This window comes from Sphaerodactylus townsendi, linkage group LG15 (genome assembly GCF_021028975.2).
Source record: "Sphaerodactylus townsendi isolate TG3544 linkage group LG15, MPM_Stown_v2.3, whole genome shotgun sequence".
NCBI lineage: Eukaryota > Metazoa > Chordata > Lepidosauria > Squamata > Sphaerodactylidae > Sphaerodactylus > Sphaerodactylus townsendi.
Genome location: NC_059439.1, coordinates 37878270 through 37897160, shown reverse-complemented (window position 1 = coordinate 37897160; position 18891 = coordinate 37878270). Strand labels below are relative to the sequence as shown.

General features: G+C 54.2%; 1 protein-coding gene across 2 annotated transcripts; it reads left to right on the top strand.

Annotated features, from left to right (window-relative positions):
- The first annotated feature begins 949 nt into the window (after positions 1 to 949).
- EFNB3 (ephrin B3) lies at positions 950 to 15141 on the top strand. 2 transcript variants are annotated; one of them, XM_048517755.1, is made up of 4 exons: positions 950 to 1179; positions 8846 to 8938; positions 10172 to 10276; positions 13079 to 15141. In XM_048517755.1, the coding sequence occupies exons 1-4, from the start codon at positions 1095 to 1097 to the stop codon at positions 13483 to 13485; spliced, it is 690 nt and encodes a 229-aa protein (XP_048373712.1). In that variant the 5' UTR covers positions 950 to 1094; the 3' UTR covers positions 13486 to 15141. The 2 variants fall into 2 exon arrangements, with proteins under 2 accessions (XP_048373712.1, XP_048373713.1); XM_048517756.1 differs by lacking the exon at positions 10172 to 10276.
- Positions 15142 to 18891: the final 3750 nt, after the last annotated feature.

The window sequence follows — 18891 nt, the reverse complement described above, 5'->3', positions numbered from 1 at the left end:
CCTCCTTCTTCTCCTTCTTCTTGTATTTGCTTTGCTTAGCTTCTTGCCATGCCTGTACCTCCTCCTTCTCCTTCTTCTTCTTCTTCTTCTTCTTCTTCTCCTTCTTCTTCTCCTTCTTCTCCTTCTTCTTCTTCTTCTTCTTCTTCTTCTTCTTCTTTTGATTCTGGGGGAAAAAAAACCCCCAACACTGTAGATTCCTGGTATTGCTTCATCGAGAACAAAGACTCTTCCCAGAATGCCCTGGGCTCCCTGCCCCTTTAGGGGGTTCAGCAACACCGTCCCCCATCCCACTAAAGCATTTATATTTTGTGTATTTATTTGTATACCACTTTTGTCTCCATTGGGTCTCAAAGCAGCATAGAAATTATTCTCCCACAACAGCCAGGCTTGAGAGTTCGTGAGAGGCCCAAGGTCACCCAACAAACTTCCACGGTGGGAGTAGGGATTTGAATCTGAGTCTCCAGGGGGGTCTTTGCTGGGGTCTTCCTTGTCTGCCGCTCTAACCACTTTACCCCATGTGCCAGAAGCCCGACGGGAGCACGTCTCCCTTCCCGAGTCTCCCAGCCAGCGAGTTGTAGTGGTTAAGAGTGGTGGATTCTAATCTGGAGAACTGGGTTAGTTTCCCTGCTCCTGCACATGAAGCCTGCTGGGTGACCCTGGGCTAGTCACAGTTCTCTCTTGACTCTCTCAGCCCCACCTGCCTCACAAGGGGTCTGTTGCGGGGAGAGGAAGGGAAAGGAGTTTGTAAGCTGCCTTAGAGGAAAGGGGGGGGCTGTAAATCCAACCACTCCTCCTTCCTTCCCTTTCCACTCTCCCCCTTTGGCTGACTCGCTGCTTGCGCCCCTGCAGGTTCCAGTTGGGAATAGGGAGGGCCGGCTACGCTCACCTTGTACCTCCCCAGATCGCTGAGCCGCCCTGGACCTCATACTGCTCCAAGTTCAAGGCCGGGTGCCGCTGGGACCCTTCTCCACTGAGGACTATGAGTGTACAAAGCTCACTACTCTGGTCCAGGCCAGGCGGGAGCAGTATCCGAAGACCGCTGCACTTTGCGCACCCCCAACCTGCTGCTGACCTGCGACCGGCCTGAGCATGACATGCGCTTCACCATCAAGTTCCAGGAGTACAGCCCCAACCTCTGGGGTCACGAGTTCAAGACCAACCAGGATTATTACATCATCAGTAAGTTCCACACTGGGATGGGGGAGGGGGGGCGGCAAACAGGAACCTTATTTGCTTTCCTGTCCTGGCCAACTGCTGAGGCAGAGCTGGATTCAGGTTTGCTAATTTGGGGGAGGGGGGAGTCGGCTCACACCCCTCCTGCCACCTGCTTGCCTTCTGTTTCACCTTCCCCTAATTGCCTTCCCCAGTATACCCTTCCCCGCCAGCTCACTCGCTTGCAGCAAGCTCCCCCTCCCCCTTCTTCCAGCTGTGTGCACCAAAGGCATGCCGTTTTCCCGATGATGCAGGAGGGGGCAGGAGGAGGGGGGGAGGCAGCACAGGATTTTGGGTGAAGGCAGTAGCGGTGGCCCCGAGGTCCCGACCCCAGGGTACGCTGATTCCAGACCTGGCTGAGAGTCGGTCGCAGTCCTAAATTCAGTGATTGGCCCAAACCACAGAATGAAGGACTCCTTACAGCACAGGTGTCAAACTTGTGGCCCTCCAGATGTTATGGACTACATTTCCCATCATCCCCTGCCAGCATGATGCAGGCAGGGGATGATGGGAGCCATAGTCCATAACATCTGGAGGGGCGCGAGTTTGACACCTATGCCTTAGAGCAGGGGTGGGCAATTATTTTTTCCATGGGGCCGCATAAGAAACAGAAAATATTGTGGAGGGCCGGGCCAAAAGGCTGAACTCAATTCTGCATAATATTTATTGTATTTCTTTATATAAAAAAAGGTCTGTCATACGGGCCAGTCAGGGTCATCCGGCGGGCCGGATGTGGCCCGCGGGCCGTATAATGCCCAGGTCTGCCTTAGAGGCATCTTGGTGTTCATCTCCAAGGGCCGGGGTGGCCAACCAATTGGCCATGCTGGTGGGAGCTGATGGGAATTGTAGTCCATGAACATCTGGAGCGCCACAGGTTGGCCACCGCAGCCCTTGGAGAAGCCGGGCATCCGACGGGGCCGGAGGCAAATTTGGAGGGATGGAAAAGCTCCGAGGGGACTGTGCCAAGATAATGTGTAGGGGGTGTGTGCATGTGTGTGTGTGAGAGAGAGAGAGAGCCTCAAAAAGATGGCCAGGAGAGAGGGGGAGAGGGTGGTCCCACTCCCCCACTCTCTTCCCAGAAAACACCTGTGTTAAACGACACAGATAGGAGGAGGGAGAGACCGAAGCGTTCGAGGAGTGTGCAGAGATGGCGAACGGCCCATTTTGGCGAATGCTGTTTTCCTCCTGGGACAAAGGGAGCGGAAAACGTTTCGGACACGGTGGCGGCGGTTCAGGGGCAGGGCTTTTCTTTAAAGGAAGGCGAGAGGGACTGGATTTAAGAGCCCCCACCTGCCGCCCTGCCTCCCCCTGCCTACCCCACAGCATCCCCGTCAAAGCTAGATGCCTGGGGTGGCCCTTCAGCCATCGCCATGGCAACCGTCTCCTGGCAAACCTGCGTGAGCCAGTGACTTGGCTGTACCACGGCAACCATGATGTGGCAACCGGCCGGCCTTTCCTCCCCGTGTTCCCGTCCTGTTCCCTCTCCTCTGTGTTTGTCTGTGGGGTGTGTGTGTGTGTGTGTGTGTGTGTGTGTGTGCAATTCTCCAACCCCCTCCCTCCCATTCTCCCTTGGAGCTGTTTGGGGGAGGTCCCAGCGTGACCTTTCCCAAGTGGCAACTTTTCCAAGGGGGGAAGAGAGACCCTACTGAGGCCATCGGGGTTTACGGATATTACTCGGCTGCAGAAGACTGTGGGGGGAAGCCATCTCTCGTTTCCTCTCCCGCAGCCGCCCAAGAGCGCATGCACGCGCGCAAAAATATCCTCCTCTTTCGGTCTTTCTTCCATCTTCAGCACTTTGTAGCCCGGTCTGTGCCTTCGGCAAGGAGACACTGTTGAAAGAGACCGGCTCTCTGCCTGCCCTGCCTGCCCCCGCCCCCTTTCCCTTGCTTCCCAAGCATCGCATCTCCAGTGGGGCAGCAGGATGCATTTCCGTGGGGCACAGGGAGATGGCAAATCTGGAGAGGGTGTTTTTTTTTTTTTGGTGGGGGGAGAGATCGTTTAACAAGGGGAGGCGATTCAAGGTCGCAGCGTCTCTCCCCTGGTGGGCAGGGGCGATTACGACCCGGCTCGGGTGGGCGCCCAGCCCGGCAGGAAGCTTACCCTTCGGGGAGGGAGAATCGGCTCCAGTGAAGCCCGGGCGTTCAGTGGTGGCGAGGCACCGTTGACCCAGTTTCCCTATTCAGATGATTTTATGCCCAGCCATGCATGAGGGGAGAGAACGAGGCAGCCGAGGCGGAGGAAGGAGGGGACCCGGGAGGGGTCGTGGGGCGCGGCTGCCATCCAGGACAGGAAGTGATGGAAGAGGAAGTGGCAAGCCAGCCCTGCAAGCAACTGCCCTCCCCCTACTCCAAAGCAGCACTGGTAGATAAGTACCAGAGGCGTAGCTCCAAGGGGACAGAGGGGCGTGACACACCGGGCGTGCACCTGTGGGGGTGTGGTGCGGACGTTCCGGGGGGAGTGTTCCAGGGGTGTGGTGGGGCGTTCCAGGGCGGGGTGGGGGCAGAGGCGCCCTGGCAAGAAAAAGTCCTGCCCCTCTTTCGCTGGAGAACCCTCACAGATCCTCACCACTGATTCCCCCAACATACATGGGGCTGCCTTATAATGTATCAGGCCCCTGGGCCATCAGAGGCTGTGTTGTCTGCTCAGACTGGTGTCAGGCACAGAAAGGCCTTTTACATCACCTGTTGCCTGACGTGGAGATCATAGAATCTTAGACTCATAGAGTTGGAAGATACCCCCCAGGGCCATCCAGTCCAACCCCCTGCCGTGCAGGAACCCATAACCAAAGCACTCCTGACAGATGGCCATCCAGCCTCTGTTTAAAAGAAGGAGACTCCACCACACTCCCAACCCTAACCCTAGCGCTACTTTGGGGTGTTGTGCGGTTTCCGGGCTGTATGGCTGTGTTCCAGTAGCATTCTCTCCTGACGTTTCACCTGCATCTGTGGCTGGCCTCTTCAGAGGATCTGTTGGTAGATACTACTAGAGCACGGCCATACAGCCCGGAAACCACACAACACCCCAGTGATTCCGGCCGTGAAAGCCTTCGACAACGCAATGGGATTCGTGCAAGAGAACAGTCGTGTGCCGTTCTCGTTTGTTTCAGTGAGGAGTGCATGGGAGAACATGTCAATCCATTGTGCCATTCGCACGTCCGGAAGATGCCACTGGATAACCGATAGTTTCAGAAAATAGCTTTATGGGTCTGCAGCGGAACAGCCAGATATTGGAGTTGTGTAGCCCCTGAGAGACCCACAAGATTTCAAGGGCATGAGCTGTTGATGGTCAACATTCCCAGTGGGAGTTTTGACTGTCTCGTACTCTGAGATCCTATTGGTCTCTAAGGTGCTATGGGTCTGGAACGCGTCTCTTCTGCCGGATAACCGATTTCAGACTCTGGGTTTCATGGGGGGCTTGTAAAATGTCATTCCAAGCCAGTGGGTGGTTATGGGATGCCGGAATCCGCAGGCTGGCCTTGGCTTAGGAGGCTGTGAAAAGGATATCGAAACCTGCGTCCTTCTTAGCATGCACGAATCACTTCTCCCTCGCCACTGCATGACCCCAGCCAAGACCTCAGGTGTGGTGAAGGGCATCCCATCCAATGAAGAAGGGCTGGGGCTCAGGGGTAGAAAGTCTGCTTGGCAGTCAGAAGGCCCCATGTTCAACATAAGAACATAAGAACAAGCCAGCTGGATCAGACCAAAGTCCATCTAGTCCAGCTCTCTGCTACTCGCAGTGGCCCACCAGGTGCCTCTGGGAGCTCACATGCAGGAGGTGAAAGCAAGGGAGACTCAAAGGGGCTGACACTCTCCTTGCCCTTCCCCCCTCACAACAAACACCCTGTGAGGTGGGTGGGGCTGAGAGAGCTCCGAAGAACTGTGACTAACCCAAGGTCACCCAGCTGGCATGTGTGGGAGTGCACAGGCTAATCTGAATTCCCCAGATAAGCCCCCACAACTCAAGTGGCAGAGCTGGGAATCAAACCCGGTTCCTCCAGATCAGAGTGCACCTGCTCTTAACCTCCTACGCCACTGCTGTAAGCCACCTTGAGTCTCCTTGCAGGAGAGACAGATGGGGTATAAATCCAAACTACTCCTCCTCCTCCTCCTCTTCCTCCTCTTCTTCTTCTTCTCCTCCTCTTCTTTTTTTTACGGTTAGTGATGCACTGGCTAGATAACAGGGAATCTTTCTGTCAACGCGCCCTCATTAAGATGGGGGGAGCAGCAAAACGGGGCGCTGTAGGCCCGAGCCACGTTCCCACCCTTTGGTGGTACCCAGCCCATCCCGTCTTCCTCTCCTTTAAAGGCAGCCCCCGTGGGCTGGCTGCGTGCTTTTGTGAGGGCTCAGCCGAGCACATCTAAACCAAACCGACGGGCCCGGCTTCTCTGCGCCCCTGACAGCTGCCGGTGAGAGAGTTCCTGCCGGCACGCAGCGCTCTCTTTCCTACCACGAGGCCTGGTGCTTTCTGCAGAGCCGGAGTGCAAGTCCACTGGGCCCCATCTGCGGCTTTTCTAATGCCATATTCAGAAGGCAATCACTTCGCTCTCCCTGTGAATCGTTCCGTAAAATGGATGCGCCCCGTCCAGGTGGGTGTCCAGAGAAAAGTGGGAAGAGTCCAGGTTCCGGGGGGGGGGGAGGTGTACGGGTGAGTGATAAAAAGGAACAAACTTGAATCTTACAGCGTACGGGGGACTTAAAATAAATGCAGCAACATGTAGTTATTACTATTTACGACGTTTGTAGTCCGCCTTTCTGCCTTTACAAGGGCCATCAAGGCGGCTCACGGTTTCAAGGGTGCACGATAAAAATCACATTTTAGAACCATTAAAACCAACCTGCCCAAAACACACATCAGTAAACGAAGCTCTCGGAAGTCAAAAGTACTTGCAAATCACAAAAATCGGCAATTAAAACATTGGTTAGACAGGAGGGATTTTTTGGTGTGTGTTTGACGTCCGTGGTTCTTTTGGAAAGGCATTTGAATGGATCCCGTTTGAATGGATCCCTTCAATCCAAACAGGTCACCGGAGGTCTTTGATTTCTCTCCCCCTGTAGCACCTGGCTTGATTAGTTCATCATGTCTGAAGTCACAAAACCACCCTTTTCTGAGTCAGGGTGTTGATCTGTCAAGCTCACAAGAACCACTGGTGTGATCCTGCATTTGGGCTGGAACTGAGGCCTTCTCTATGATCCAGTGGCAGGTTCGGCCACCCCAGAGAGCCTCAATCTGTCCCTCGTGGCTCACACGCCAAATGAGTCATTCCCGCCTCTTTCTTCCCACCAGCCCTTGCTCTGAGCAGCGCGTAGCTTTTACTGAAGGGAACTAGAGTCGTTGCTTGCAGGAAAGACAGAGGGACGTTGTGTCCAGTGGCTGCTGGGAAATATGTGAAGTTGTTCAGAGCCAGCTTAGAATATTTATTATTATTTTGTTTATTTGGTACATTTTTATATTTCCTCCAGGGAGTCCGGGGGCATCGTTTTCCTCTTCTCCATTTTATTTTCACAATGGTTGCCCCTGCACGTTAGGTCTCCCCGCTAGTTCAGTCCTGTAATCAATAAGCCACACTGGTATAAAACGGCAGTAGCTATGATGTAGTCCTTATAATAACACTATTAGAACTACATTACCCCATAAAATTCATACATGCCTGGTCTTTCCTTTGGGAGCCCTTTTTAATACACGGGCCCATTTGGTTTCCAGGCCGTCCCTATCCCTTGGGGGCGAATATGACTGCTCGATTCTGTGCTCTATTCCTGCATTGTTTGTCTTCGCTCAAAATTCTGCGAGCTTGTAGGGGTTGTTTCTCAACCTTCAGGACAGTGTGGCTGTTGGACGGGATTCTTCCTCGAGTGAAGGCGGATCAATCAGGCAGGGTTTCGTGTTTGCATAAGACAGCCTGTGCAAAATGAATGAGACGGGAAAGAGAAGTGAAGGACACTGGGCAGGAACGGAGAAAAGAGCGACAAGGCCTTGCTGGTGGAAGTGGCCGGCAAGCGTGGTCAACAAAGAGACGGGCTCGGCCCCTAAGCGAAAGCCAGAAATTTATTTATTTATTATGAAATTTGATAATCCGCCCAGCCCCGAAGGGCACTGGATGGCTTAAAGAAGATAAAATACCAATAAAACCGTATAAATACCATCTCATAATTAAAACCCAGTGATTTACAGAACATTACAATCAGAGGTGGGATCCAGCAGGTTCTCACAGGTTCCCGAGAGTAGGTTACTAATTATTTGTGTGTGTCGAGAGGGGGTTACTAATTGGTGATTTTGTCACGTGATTTTTGCCTTAGTTACGCCCCTCCTCTCAGCAGTAGCGTGCAGAACTTGAAGCAGTCTAGCAGGAGGTGCACCGGCATGCATGGCAGCCTGCGCCTGCGTGCATTCGTTTGCCACAGCCCCGCCCAGGAATGCCCCGCCCCTGGAATGCATGGCCATGCCCCCGTCGTGCCCTGCCCAGTCCCACTGGCGCTACACCACAGTTTGAATCCCACCACCAGGGGAACCTGTCACTAAAATTTTTGGATCCCACCACTGATTACAACCAGAGGAACCAGATAACAGATGGCGATTTTGAAAGAAAGACATGAAGGTTGGAGCAGCTGTAGGATGGGGGTGCAAAGATCGCCGTCTCGCGAAGAGGCAGGAACCCACTGGCTTTGGATAAGCACTTAGAATTAGGCAGCCAGCAATGGAAGAGCAAAGCCGAGGAAGAAGTTCAGGATTTCCCTCAACCCCAAAGTCCCAAAGCATCCCTGCTGCTCACAGGAAACCTGGAAACAAGGTTTCTTTGAGAAGACCTCTGGGGAGCCAGCGTGGTGTAGTGGTTAAGAGCAGGTGGACTCTAATCTGGGAAACCGGGTACGGTTCCCCACTCCTCCCCATGAGCGGCGGATTGGAATCCGCCACTCTTAACCAATACACTGTGTCGATCGGGAACCCTGCTTTCTCTCTGCAACTCTCGGTCAAGGGCATGAAAACTCTTTGCTCGTCTCTGCAGCGTCTGTCTGGCGTACGGTTGGACTGCAGGAGTGGAACTTCTCCTGTGCAAACATTCGGCATCTTGTTTAAATATTTCATAGCCCTGCAGAGCGTCTCGCAGCAGTCGGGTGGGGCCGGCAGGGTAGCCTGCATTGGGCTGGGAAATTTTGAACCAATCTCTGCTGTCTGGAGATCAGTTGTAAGGTCCAGAGAGCTTTAGGCCCCACCTGGAGGTTGGCAACTCTAGCCTGGGGGGCAAGATGAAGATGAAGAAGAGGTGTTTGGATTTATGTCCCCCCCTTTCTCTCCTGCAAGGAGATTCAAAGGGGCTTACAATCTCCTTTCCCTCTCCCCCACTCCCACAACAAACACCCTGTGAGGTGGGTGGGGCTGAGAGAGCTCTAAAGAACTGGGACTAGCCCAAGGTCACCCAGCTGGCATGTGTTGGAGTGCACAGGCTAATCTAGTTCACCAGATGAGCCTCCATAGCTCAAGCGGCAGAGCGGGGAATCAAACCCGGTTCGCCAGATTATTCACTTGCTCTTAACCACTACACCCCGGGGCTTCCAGCTCCTTCCATCTCCTTCCTCAAGCCCCCCCCAATCAAGCCCCCCCATCAAGCCATAGCTGATCTGTCCTTCTCTCCTGCAGCAACGTCGGACGGCACCCAGGAAGGGTTGGAGAACATGAAGGGAGGTGCCTGCCTTTCAAAAGGGATGAAAGTCATCTTGAAAGTTGGCCAGAGTAAGTTGCCAGGGGGCTGAAAATGAGGGTGGGCTGGCATGGGGGCCCGGAAGGAGGGAGCTTTGTGTGTTGGATCTGGTGGAGGTGGGGGAATAGGTGCTTGAATCGTGGGGTCTCTGGGATGGGAGTGGCATCTACTCTGCAAGAGCTGAGCCCTCTGGAAGCCCAGGGAAGAGTGGAGCCTGGGTTCCCTGGGAAGAGAGTGGAGCCTGGGTTCCCTGGGAAGAGAGTGGAGCCTGGGTTCTCTGGGAAGAGAGTGGAGCCTGGGTTCCCTGGGAAGAGAGTGGAGCCTGGGTTCCCTGGGAAGAGAGTGGAGCCTGGGGAACTGGAACAGGCGATGCTGGCTGTGATGGTTCTCAGTTTCTCTCAGAGAAGACAGGGGTCTTGGGATTGTGAGTACTCAACCGTTAGGACTTCTGGGTAGGTGGACCTTCAGCTCCTGCTGTCTTCAGAATCTTTTGGATTTGGGAAGCTTGCACCAACCTCAGGTGAACTCACGTCTGCTGAGGATGCAGGAAGTGGCAGGCAGAGAGCGGGTGTGGAATGACACCCCCTCCCCCTAGTCTCTTTTCCTCCCTGTCTGGATATTCTTCCTGCTCAGGGTGCAACCTTTGATGACCCCCGCTCCCTGCCAAGTGGCACCTGGTCAGCCAGTGGCAGCAGAGGTTAAACCCAGTCATGTTGCTCCCTCTTGGCTGCCTCTGGGTGCAAGAAGAGAGACTTTTTCTGGGATTTGTTGTTTCCTTCCCGGGCAGGCAGCTGCTGGTGACTTCAGCACAGTTCAAGAGCCCCTACCTAGTCAGGGCGTTTGGAGGGCCCCTTTCTCCCCACTCAGGTTGTCCAGCCTTTGCCACGTGCTCATACATGCAGAAACAATCAAACTAAACCCTTTGAACTGTGACGAGTGTTAGAAGAGCTGGCATCTGAGATACCCGGAACCCATCGTGCTCTGCCCGGTGTGGGATTCCCTAGGACTCGAAAGCCAGCTTCTTTTTACTGGAAGTTCAACTTACCGGCCTAGCTGGCATTTCTGAACGTTGCCAGGACGGACAGACCCCCGCCCTCAGTGCCAGAGCAGGGAGGGGGGAGGAGGTGATCCGGCCAAAGTGCACGGGAGGGAGAGGGGGCTGGCTGCCTCTCGGGACCCCAGCCCCTTTTGTGGTCTCCCTGCCTCTGCTGCTGGCTCAGCATTTTTGCCCACCTCTCTCTCTCTCTCTCTGCCCTTGCCCCCAGATCCCAACACGGGCTCGAAATCCCAGAAGTCACTTCCAGACACGCCCGCTGAGAAGGAGCGAGGGACTTCAGGTGCCGCCGAGCCCAGCAAGGAGATGAACCCAGGTATGCCCAGTGACAGGGACCCCCCCTCCCCCGCCTTGATTAGACTGTGCAGAGCACTCAAGAACCCAGCAACCCCGCATGTTAACCCAGCACCGGGGCTGAAAGGAATACTGTTTATCAACGGTATTTTCCACCTTGCCCGTAGAATGTCCAAGTGTTGTTTTCCACAACAGCATGACAGGAATGTTTGCTCTGAAGGAACGTCTACCCGGTCTGTTCTATAAATAGCTCAATTCGAATCCAGGAACCCCTTAGAGACCAACCAGACATCTGGAGTGCGAGTTTTCGACCCTTTTTTCGGTATCCGAGACCTTAGGAGAACAACGCGATTTTTTGGATATGAACTTTCGAGAGTCAACGCTCCCTTGGTCAGTATCCGACGAAGGGAGCGTCGGCTCTCGGAAATCCATGCCCCCAAAATCATATTGGTTTGTACGGTGCTGCTGAGCTCGACTGTCTAGCTGTTCTGTTTCAGACCAACACAGCCACCCTCCAAAACTATTCTTTTAAATGTTTTTCACAGAATTGGCGAAACGCGGGGCCAGCGAGCAGAGACGCTTCAGTGGAATAGATATAGATAAAGTGTTGAGTTCTGGCTCCCTCTGTCCTCTCCTGAGTCGGGGGAAGCCAACCCTTCCTTTCTTCCAAAAGCGCAGCCAGGGGGCATCTGGTATCCCGTTTCCCAGCCCCTCCCCTGGTGTGCGGCCTGCTCTCCTGTCTTCTGTGCTCTCAGAGAACCCAGATGTTCTGGAGCTGAGCTTACCGGCTCCACCTAGGAGGCCGAATATTCGGCTGTGTCTGGGGAGGGAGAGGGCAGGCATCCTGTCCCCCTGGGCTGAGGCAGGGCAAGCGAGGGAGACGGCCTCGGGGCCCAGCCACTGCGGAGCGTCCTGCTCCCCTGTCTCTCCTCAGTGGCAGGAGCTGGGCGCGGGATGTAGAGTGAGCTTTATTGATGCTGATGGTTGAAATGAACCCTGCAGAGCCGGGCCAGGGGAGGTATCGGGGAGGCAATTAGCTCCATTAACCAGAGTCGACAGACATTAACGAGCACCTTCCCCGCCAAGCGGGACGGCTTGGACATGTCTGCTCTAGCCGGGGTTTGCAGCAATTTCTCTCTGAAAACGCGGCGATCGGGGAAGTACCTGTAACAAGGCAAAATCCATTTAGGGCGAGATGGCCGTGCTCCCTGGCCTCCGCGTCTCTGTTCCGAGCAGGAATTGTTCGGCTAATCTGTGACCTCTTGGCTTCGGGCCTGGCCTTGTTCCCCCAAGATGGGTTCCCCCCCCACCCCCAAAAATCCGGTCCACGTGGAATCAAAAGCTGGCGTAGCTGGCGTGTCTGATCTTGCTCTCCTTAATGGCTCGTAGGGAGCGGTTTGGGAAACATAATTTAAGGGAAATTAACCTCCTCTGTATTACTTTTAGAACAGATTACGCAAAGGTTCGGTCTAGCCTGCTCCCTGCTTTTCTAAGAGCGGGGCGGTTTCTTCCAGGCCGGGGTCACACTGGTGAGGCTCCCCTTCTGCCAGGGGTGTCGGGCCTCAGCTCAGCATTTTCAGCCTGTGAAAGGACCAAAGGTCTTCACAGGAGGGGCCCTATCACCAGTATGTGAGGGAAGGGAAGGGGTCCCTGACCCCTTTGAGCCCACGGGCAGCTTTCTTGAACATAAGATCATAAGAACATAAGAACGAGCCAGCTGGATCAGAGCAGAGTCCATTTAGTCCAGCACTCTGCTACTCACCGTGGCCCACCAGGTGCCTTTGGGAGCTCACATGCAGGAGGTGAAAGCAAGGGCCTTCTGCGGCTGCTGCTGCTCCTGAGCACCTGGTCTGCTAAGGCATTTGCAATCTGAGATCAAGGCAGATCAAGATTGGTAGCCATAGATCGACTTCTCCTCCATAAATCTGTCCAAGCCCCTTTTAAAGCTATCCAGGTGAGTGGCCATCACCACCTCCTGTGGCAGCAGATTCCAAACACCAATCACACGTTGCATGAAGAAGTGTTTCCTTTTATTAGTCCTAATTCTTCCCCCCAGCATTTTCAATGGATGCCCCCTGGTTCTGGTATTGTGAGAAAGAGAGAAAAATTTCTCTCTGTCAACATTTTATACCCTTTCAACATTTTCTACTCTGTCAACATTTTCTTGACAAGCTGTGAAGGGGGCAGCCACAAAATGGCTGCCACACAGGAAGCAAAGCCAGCTGCAAAATGGCTTCTCGCATAGTAAAGATCTTTGATCTGTGGTTGCAGCTGTTGCCAACTCAATGTTTTTTAAAAATCTGGATAACCAATTGAGTCTCCAGTGGCCAGTCAGAAGCCTTGGTGGTGTGGTGGTTAAGAGCAGCTGATTGTCATCGGGAGAACTGGGTTTGATTCCCCACTTCTCCCCATGAAGTCTGCTGGGTGCCCTTGGGCCAGCCACAGTTCCTTTCGAACTCTCCCAGCCCCACATAATTCACAAGGGGTCTGTTGTGGGAGGAAAGAAGTTTGTAAGCGGGGTATAAATCCAAACTCGTCTTATTCTTCTTGGCGGACAAAAGTCCCACATGGCTACACTCGCTTCCTATAAACCCCCCGATATGCCCCAGGTAAGGTGTTGGCAGGTACCGCATTGCCCATAGCTAGTGTGTTGGGGACCCCAAAGTTCGGGTTTCATTGTGCCGTGGGAAGTCGACTAGGGTTGCGGGGTTGTTAGGGAAGCGGTCGGAAGGCTGTTGGAGAAATGAAAAGACTCAGGCGGAGGCCCTAGCCTCTAGACTTCCAGGATGTCTCCACTAAACGCTTTCCCCCCACCCCCAAACAGGAACCCCAACAGGAAACACCACGGGCAAGGTGGGGGGAGAGAACGGCCCCCTTCCTCAGTCCAACGTGCCCATCATCGCTGGAGCTGCGGGGGGAGCGGCCTTCGTCCTTCTGGTGGCAGCCGCTGTGACGGGAGCCCTGTGCTATCGCCGACGCCGGGCCAAGCACAGCGAATCGCACCACCCGCCTTTGTCGCTCAGCACCCTGACCAGCCCCAAGCGGGGCGGCGGGGGCGGCGGGGGCAACAACAACGGCTCCGAGCCCAGCGACATCATCATCCCACTCAGGACTTCAGACAGCGCCTTCTGCCCCCACTACGAGAAGGTGAGCGGGGACTACGGCCACCCCGTCTACATTGTCCAAGAAATGCCGCCGCAGAGCCCAGCCAACATCTACTACAAAGTATGAAAGGGAGGGGCAGCCGAGTGGCCTCCGCTTGTGTCTCCAACCCCGAAGTGGGGGGGAGAGAACTCAGCACAGCTGGGGTGGATGGGACGAGCCACCCTGCGTCTTCCCCGGACGCTTGACTACGGGGTCAGTGCCTGAGCCATCCTCCAGAAGTCAGGGGGGTTACTGGGACACGGATCCTTTTCTCCCGGCGATCTTCTCTTTTCACTGGTTGTGGCCTGGCTAGGATTGACAGAGCAAGGAGTGCAACCTCCCTACTTCCTGTCCAACCCTACTCTCCCTCCGCCTTTCTGCCTACAAAAGGGCTGAGCCCCCCTGCCTCGGTCCCGGATGAAATTAGCGGGGCACCACGTCACTCCTTGCCCGGCTTCAAGCCTCCTAGTGGAAGGTGTTCGTTAGTGGGCGGGTCACGCTCCGTGTTCAACCCAGAAAGGTTATTTACCCATTCACACGGGCAGGTTGAAATGAAGTCGGGAGCAAAAACATTCCCGCACATTCAGACAGCGGTTTCTCCAATAACGTCCGTGCAAACATTCACAGTGATTCACGGGAAAGTCATTCACGGGAAGACACAGACAAGACGGGGGTTAGGAATTCTAGGGTGGGAAAGGTTGCATTTGGGAAAGTACTACTGAACTGATTCCGTTATTGCCTTAAAAAAATCAAGGTTTACCTTCCCCCTCCAAGTGCCCCTCAAAACGGAAGTTTTTTTAGACTTGCCGTTTTGAAATGTAGGATTCAGATTTCAAGGGGTGGAAAGTTTAGCTCTATTTCTGCCCCCCACCCCAGCCCAGGTCAGCCTCTGGTAAAGGGGAGCGTACAATCCACTACCTTTTGGTACCCCTCCAGATGATAGGGGCATGGAGCCAGAGCAATGGCCTTCCATCCTCTTGGGTCCCTTTGGAAAGGGGGTTAAGAGATGATCTCCTACCCAAGGCTCCAAACCTTGGCTTGAAACATTGAGCAGATGCCACCTGAACCACTCCCCAGATGACATAGATGCTGAAGGGCATCCATCTTGTCTTTACTGCATCCCAAACCCCGAGCCTCCTCCTCTGCTCCTTGGATGGGCAGAGGTTGGTTTGGATATAAGATGAAGGAGGCCCCTTTCTCTGCCAGTGTTTGCATTGGGGAGAATTAACTGACAAGCACAATCCCCGGATTGGATTTGACATGAGAAGAGGATTGCTTATTTATCCGCCGGCGGCCATTTTGGGAGCCTTTTCTTGTTTATTCGGTCGGCGAAAGCACCGGAGACAAAATGGCTGCCTTTCCCCAATCGGACCGTGGCAAGAATCCGACGGGGTCGGCGTTGGGTTTTGTCGTCCAGTTTGGGGAGAAGACGGCTGTGACTGAATTCCCACACGGCCACAACTGGCGGATTTTCCGAAGCGGCGTTGTCGTGCGTGAAGTTTGTGAAACACAAAAGAGGCGGGACTTCGTGTATAAGACTGGCTACAGGGCTGAGCTTTCCTGTTTTTGGCAGGGAAACAAAAAACAAAACAAAAAAAGAGAAAAAATGTGGTCTTTTTCAGCTTTAACAGAGTTTTCGTTTGGGTTTTTTTGTTGTTTTTTTTTTGATGGGAGAGTTTCTTAGCTTTGTCGGTGGAATTTTATTGTTGAATCATGTTGATTATAGAAGTTCTTGTGCAGTTTAGTTTGGACTCGGATTTGTTTATTTCCTGGCTATGAAACGAACGCTGGCCTTTTCCCTGGCCGAGACCGGAGATGGACAAGGGCCCCCCCGGCAGCCCCTCCCCCAAGCCAAACAGTGTTCTGAATAGGCAGGGGTCTGCACCCTGTGGCTCTCCAGATGTTCAAGGACTACAATTCCCATCAGCCCCTGCCAGCATGGCCAATTGGAATAGGCTGCCGTGGTGGCGAACCTTTGGCACTCCAGATGTTATGGACTACAATTCCCATCAGCCCCTGCCAGCATTGGCCATGGCCAATTGGCCATGCTGGCATGGGCTCATGGGAATTGTAGTCCATAACATCTGGAGTGCCAAAGGTTCGCCACCACTGGAATAGGGGCTTCTTGGATATCTGGTGGGGGTGTTTGAGTGGGAGGGGGCGACCAGGAGAGCTGTGCCCCCTGCCTCTTTCTGGGCTGGAGGTGGAATAAAAATGGGGGGGGGGGGAATTGTAATCTGTCCCTTCTCTGGCACAAAGGAAGTATACCAAGAAAATGGCAACTACCTCCTCACCCCCAGCACCTTACATCTTGGATTAGGACATAAATTTGGGTTGCCAACGGTGGGTTCCCCACTTTGGAAGGGCGGAGGTTGGAATGGGAAGGAACCTCTTGTGCGGAGCCATTTCCTCCAGGGAAATTGAAAAATGATTTGTAATTTCTGGAGATAGTTTGTGATGCCAGGGGAACGCCAGCTCCCACCTGGAGGTTGGCATCCCTAACCCAGCCACCAAAGCGCAAGCCCGCAGCAACAAAGTCCCGGCTGGTACGTTCCAGGTCTTCTTGCGGATGAGGGTGCAGAAAGCATCCAGGTGTAAAAAGGCGGAGGCCAACGCCATCCCGAACCGGCTCCTGACCTCCCTCCTCGTCTGCCCTCTCCTTTATCCCAGTGGAGGGGATGGAAAAGCCCTCTGCATATGCTCAGAAGCTGGGGCACCTTTTGTTGACAACAAAACAAGTCTGCACCCTGCTCAGTTTGGGGCAGTCCATGTGGGGTATGTTTTCCTGGGGGTAAATGCCTGCCCCTTGCTTTCTGGCCGTGGGGAGCCGGTCGCCCTCCTTTCCCCCACAAGTTGGAGCCAGTGAATCCCAAATAGAAGGGGGGGGGGGAAGCAGCAGCCTTCCATCTTGTCATTGCTTTCTTGTTCTTCTCCTCTGCCAGCTCCATACCCCACCTGACTTTTCATCTACCCCCCCCCCCCATTTCCTTACTGAACGGAGCGCTTGGATCAGCAAAACTGGCTGTTTACATGATGGATTTTGGCAGCGTCTGGCATCTCCCCCCCCCCTCCCGGCTGCATCTGTCCCACGGAACGAGGCTCCAGTGGAGAACGCCTGCAAAGGGAGCTGATGGGGGTGGCTTTTGGGGGGGGGGGGCAGCTGAGATGCTGTGCAAGCAACCGCTTTCCGGAAGCAGCCCCATCTCCCAACACTCAAGTTTGCTCAAATCACAGCAGGCGGGCGTGTCCCAAGGCAGTGACAGCCCCCCCCCCCAACTGATGTGTTCTGGGCCTCTCTGCTGCCACATCCAGATACCTTGTCAGTGTCTGAACGAGACAAGGGCTTGAGAGGCTATTTTGGGATTGGGAGCAGGAGAGATGCCAACGTCGGCGTGTGCCCCGGCAGCGTCGAGGAGCGTGCCTGGCAGCCGGAGGGTGGGCCGCGTCTGGATACTTTTTGGGAGCTGTAGAGACAACCTGACTGACAGCGGAGTGTGGCCTTGTTTACCCACATGCTATGGGGTACACAGGTGCCCAGGTGCACAGGTTGGGTCTGGGTCTTTTCCTTGGGTCAGATATCACATACTCGGATGTGAATTCTGTTTTCTTCTCCATTCCCATGGGAACGAGAAAGAATCAGACCAGCGTGATGTAGTGGTTAAGAGCAGGTGCACTCTAATCTGGAGAACCGGGTTTGATTCCCCGCTCTGCCACTTGAGCTGTGGAGGCTTATCTGGGGAACCAGATTGACTTGGGCACTCCCAACACACGCCAGCTGGGTGACCTTGGGCTAGTCACAGTTCTCCGGAGCCCTCTCAGCCCCACCTACCTCATAGGGCATAGGTGTCAAACTCGTGGCCCTCCAGATGTTATGGACTACAGTTCCCATCATCCCCTGCCAGCATCGTGGGAACTGTAGCCCACAACACCTGGAGGGCCACGAGTTTGACACCTGAGTCATAGGGTGTTTGTTGTGAGGGTGGGGAAGGGAAAGGAGATTGTAAGCCCCTTTCAGTCTTCTTACAGAGGGAGGGGTATAAATGCAAACTCTTCTTCTCTTCTGCCGGTGACCCCAAGAGAAACCACCCCACTTGGGATGCCCCAGGACCCCCAACATGGTGCCCACTAACACATTGCCTGGCACCAACTAAGTATTGTTAGAATGTGGGCAGGGGCAGGCTGGGCTGTTGCTCAACAGGGCTCGTGAATTGCCTCTGGGGGCCCGACTGGTGGACAGGTTGAAATAACGTCATTTCTGTGGCAGCTGCCCCCATAGTTTTATGCTCTCTCACTCTCTCTCTCCCCTCTTCTCCAGTCTGTTTTTTACATCACTCCCCTTTCCCCCTGCATTTGGGCTTTTCTTCCGCGCGTGGCTCTGCCTCCTATGTCAGCCATTTTGTGTTTGTGCCCACTGCCCTGTGGCAGAAGGTGCCCACAGTCTCCAAAAGATTAGGGTCTCCCGTTCCAGGGCTTGCTGGGACAGCAGAGCCCCCCACATCTTCCCTTTTCAAGCGTTCACCAGTGCAAACTGTTTGTTCGACACCTCGCGGCCAAAAAGGAACTAGCTGAGCACATTGGCAATCAGATTCATGTCAGTTTCAAAATCTACATGACCCGAAATAGACATCCTGTTTGGGAGACTGACGTGTGTATTCTGCCTGGGGTGTGTGTGTGTGTTCAAGGTGTGTACAAAACACCCACTGGGACATAATGTCGGGTTTAGAAATCTAGAATTGAATCCAGGAGCACCTTAGAGAGCAACTGGACCTGTCAGATTCTTGAAACGGGGAGTTTGGACGCTCAAAAACGGATACCCCCCCCCCCCCCCCCCAATCTGGTTGGTCTCTAGAACCTTGATCGTCTATTGAACACATATATGGTTCAGTTGTCTGGTCCCCTCTGGTGGGAGTTGGGAGCCACAGACTTTCCAGATCCAAACTGGGAAACTCCTAGACCAGTGATGGCGAACCTTTTTGAGACCGAGTGCCCAAAGTGCAACCCAAAACCTCAATACTGAGGTTTGAAGCAACCGTGCAACTCTTCCAACGGGTGAATCACGACCCTAGGAGGGTTTACTCAGAAGCAAGCCCCGTTGCCAGCAACCGAGCTTACTCCCAGGTAAAGGATCGCGCTTTCATTCTTCGCATGAAAATCAATGGGGTTTAACAGCGCTTAACAGGGTTACCTACACTGCTTCCCCAAAACTAGGTCTTAGGTTTAATGCTAATAATCGAGCCCAGCGGCCCAGGCCAGCCTAGATGTGTGTGGGGGCACTCTGTGCGGGCCCACAGAGAGGGCTCTGAGTGCCACCTCTGGCACCCGTGCCATAGGTTCGCCACCACTGTCCTAGAGGTTTGGGGCTGGAGCCGGGGGTGGGGGGAGGACAAAGATCTCAATGGGGTATAGTGGCACAGAGTCCAGCCTGCAAATGTCCATCCCCCCCCCACCCCCTGCCGCCCGGGGAACTGATTCCTGTAGTCTGGAGAGGAGCTG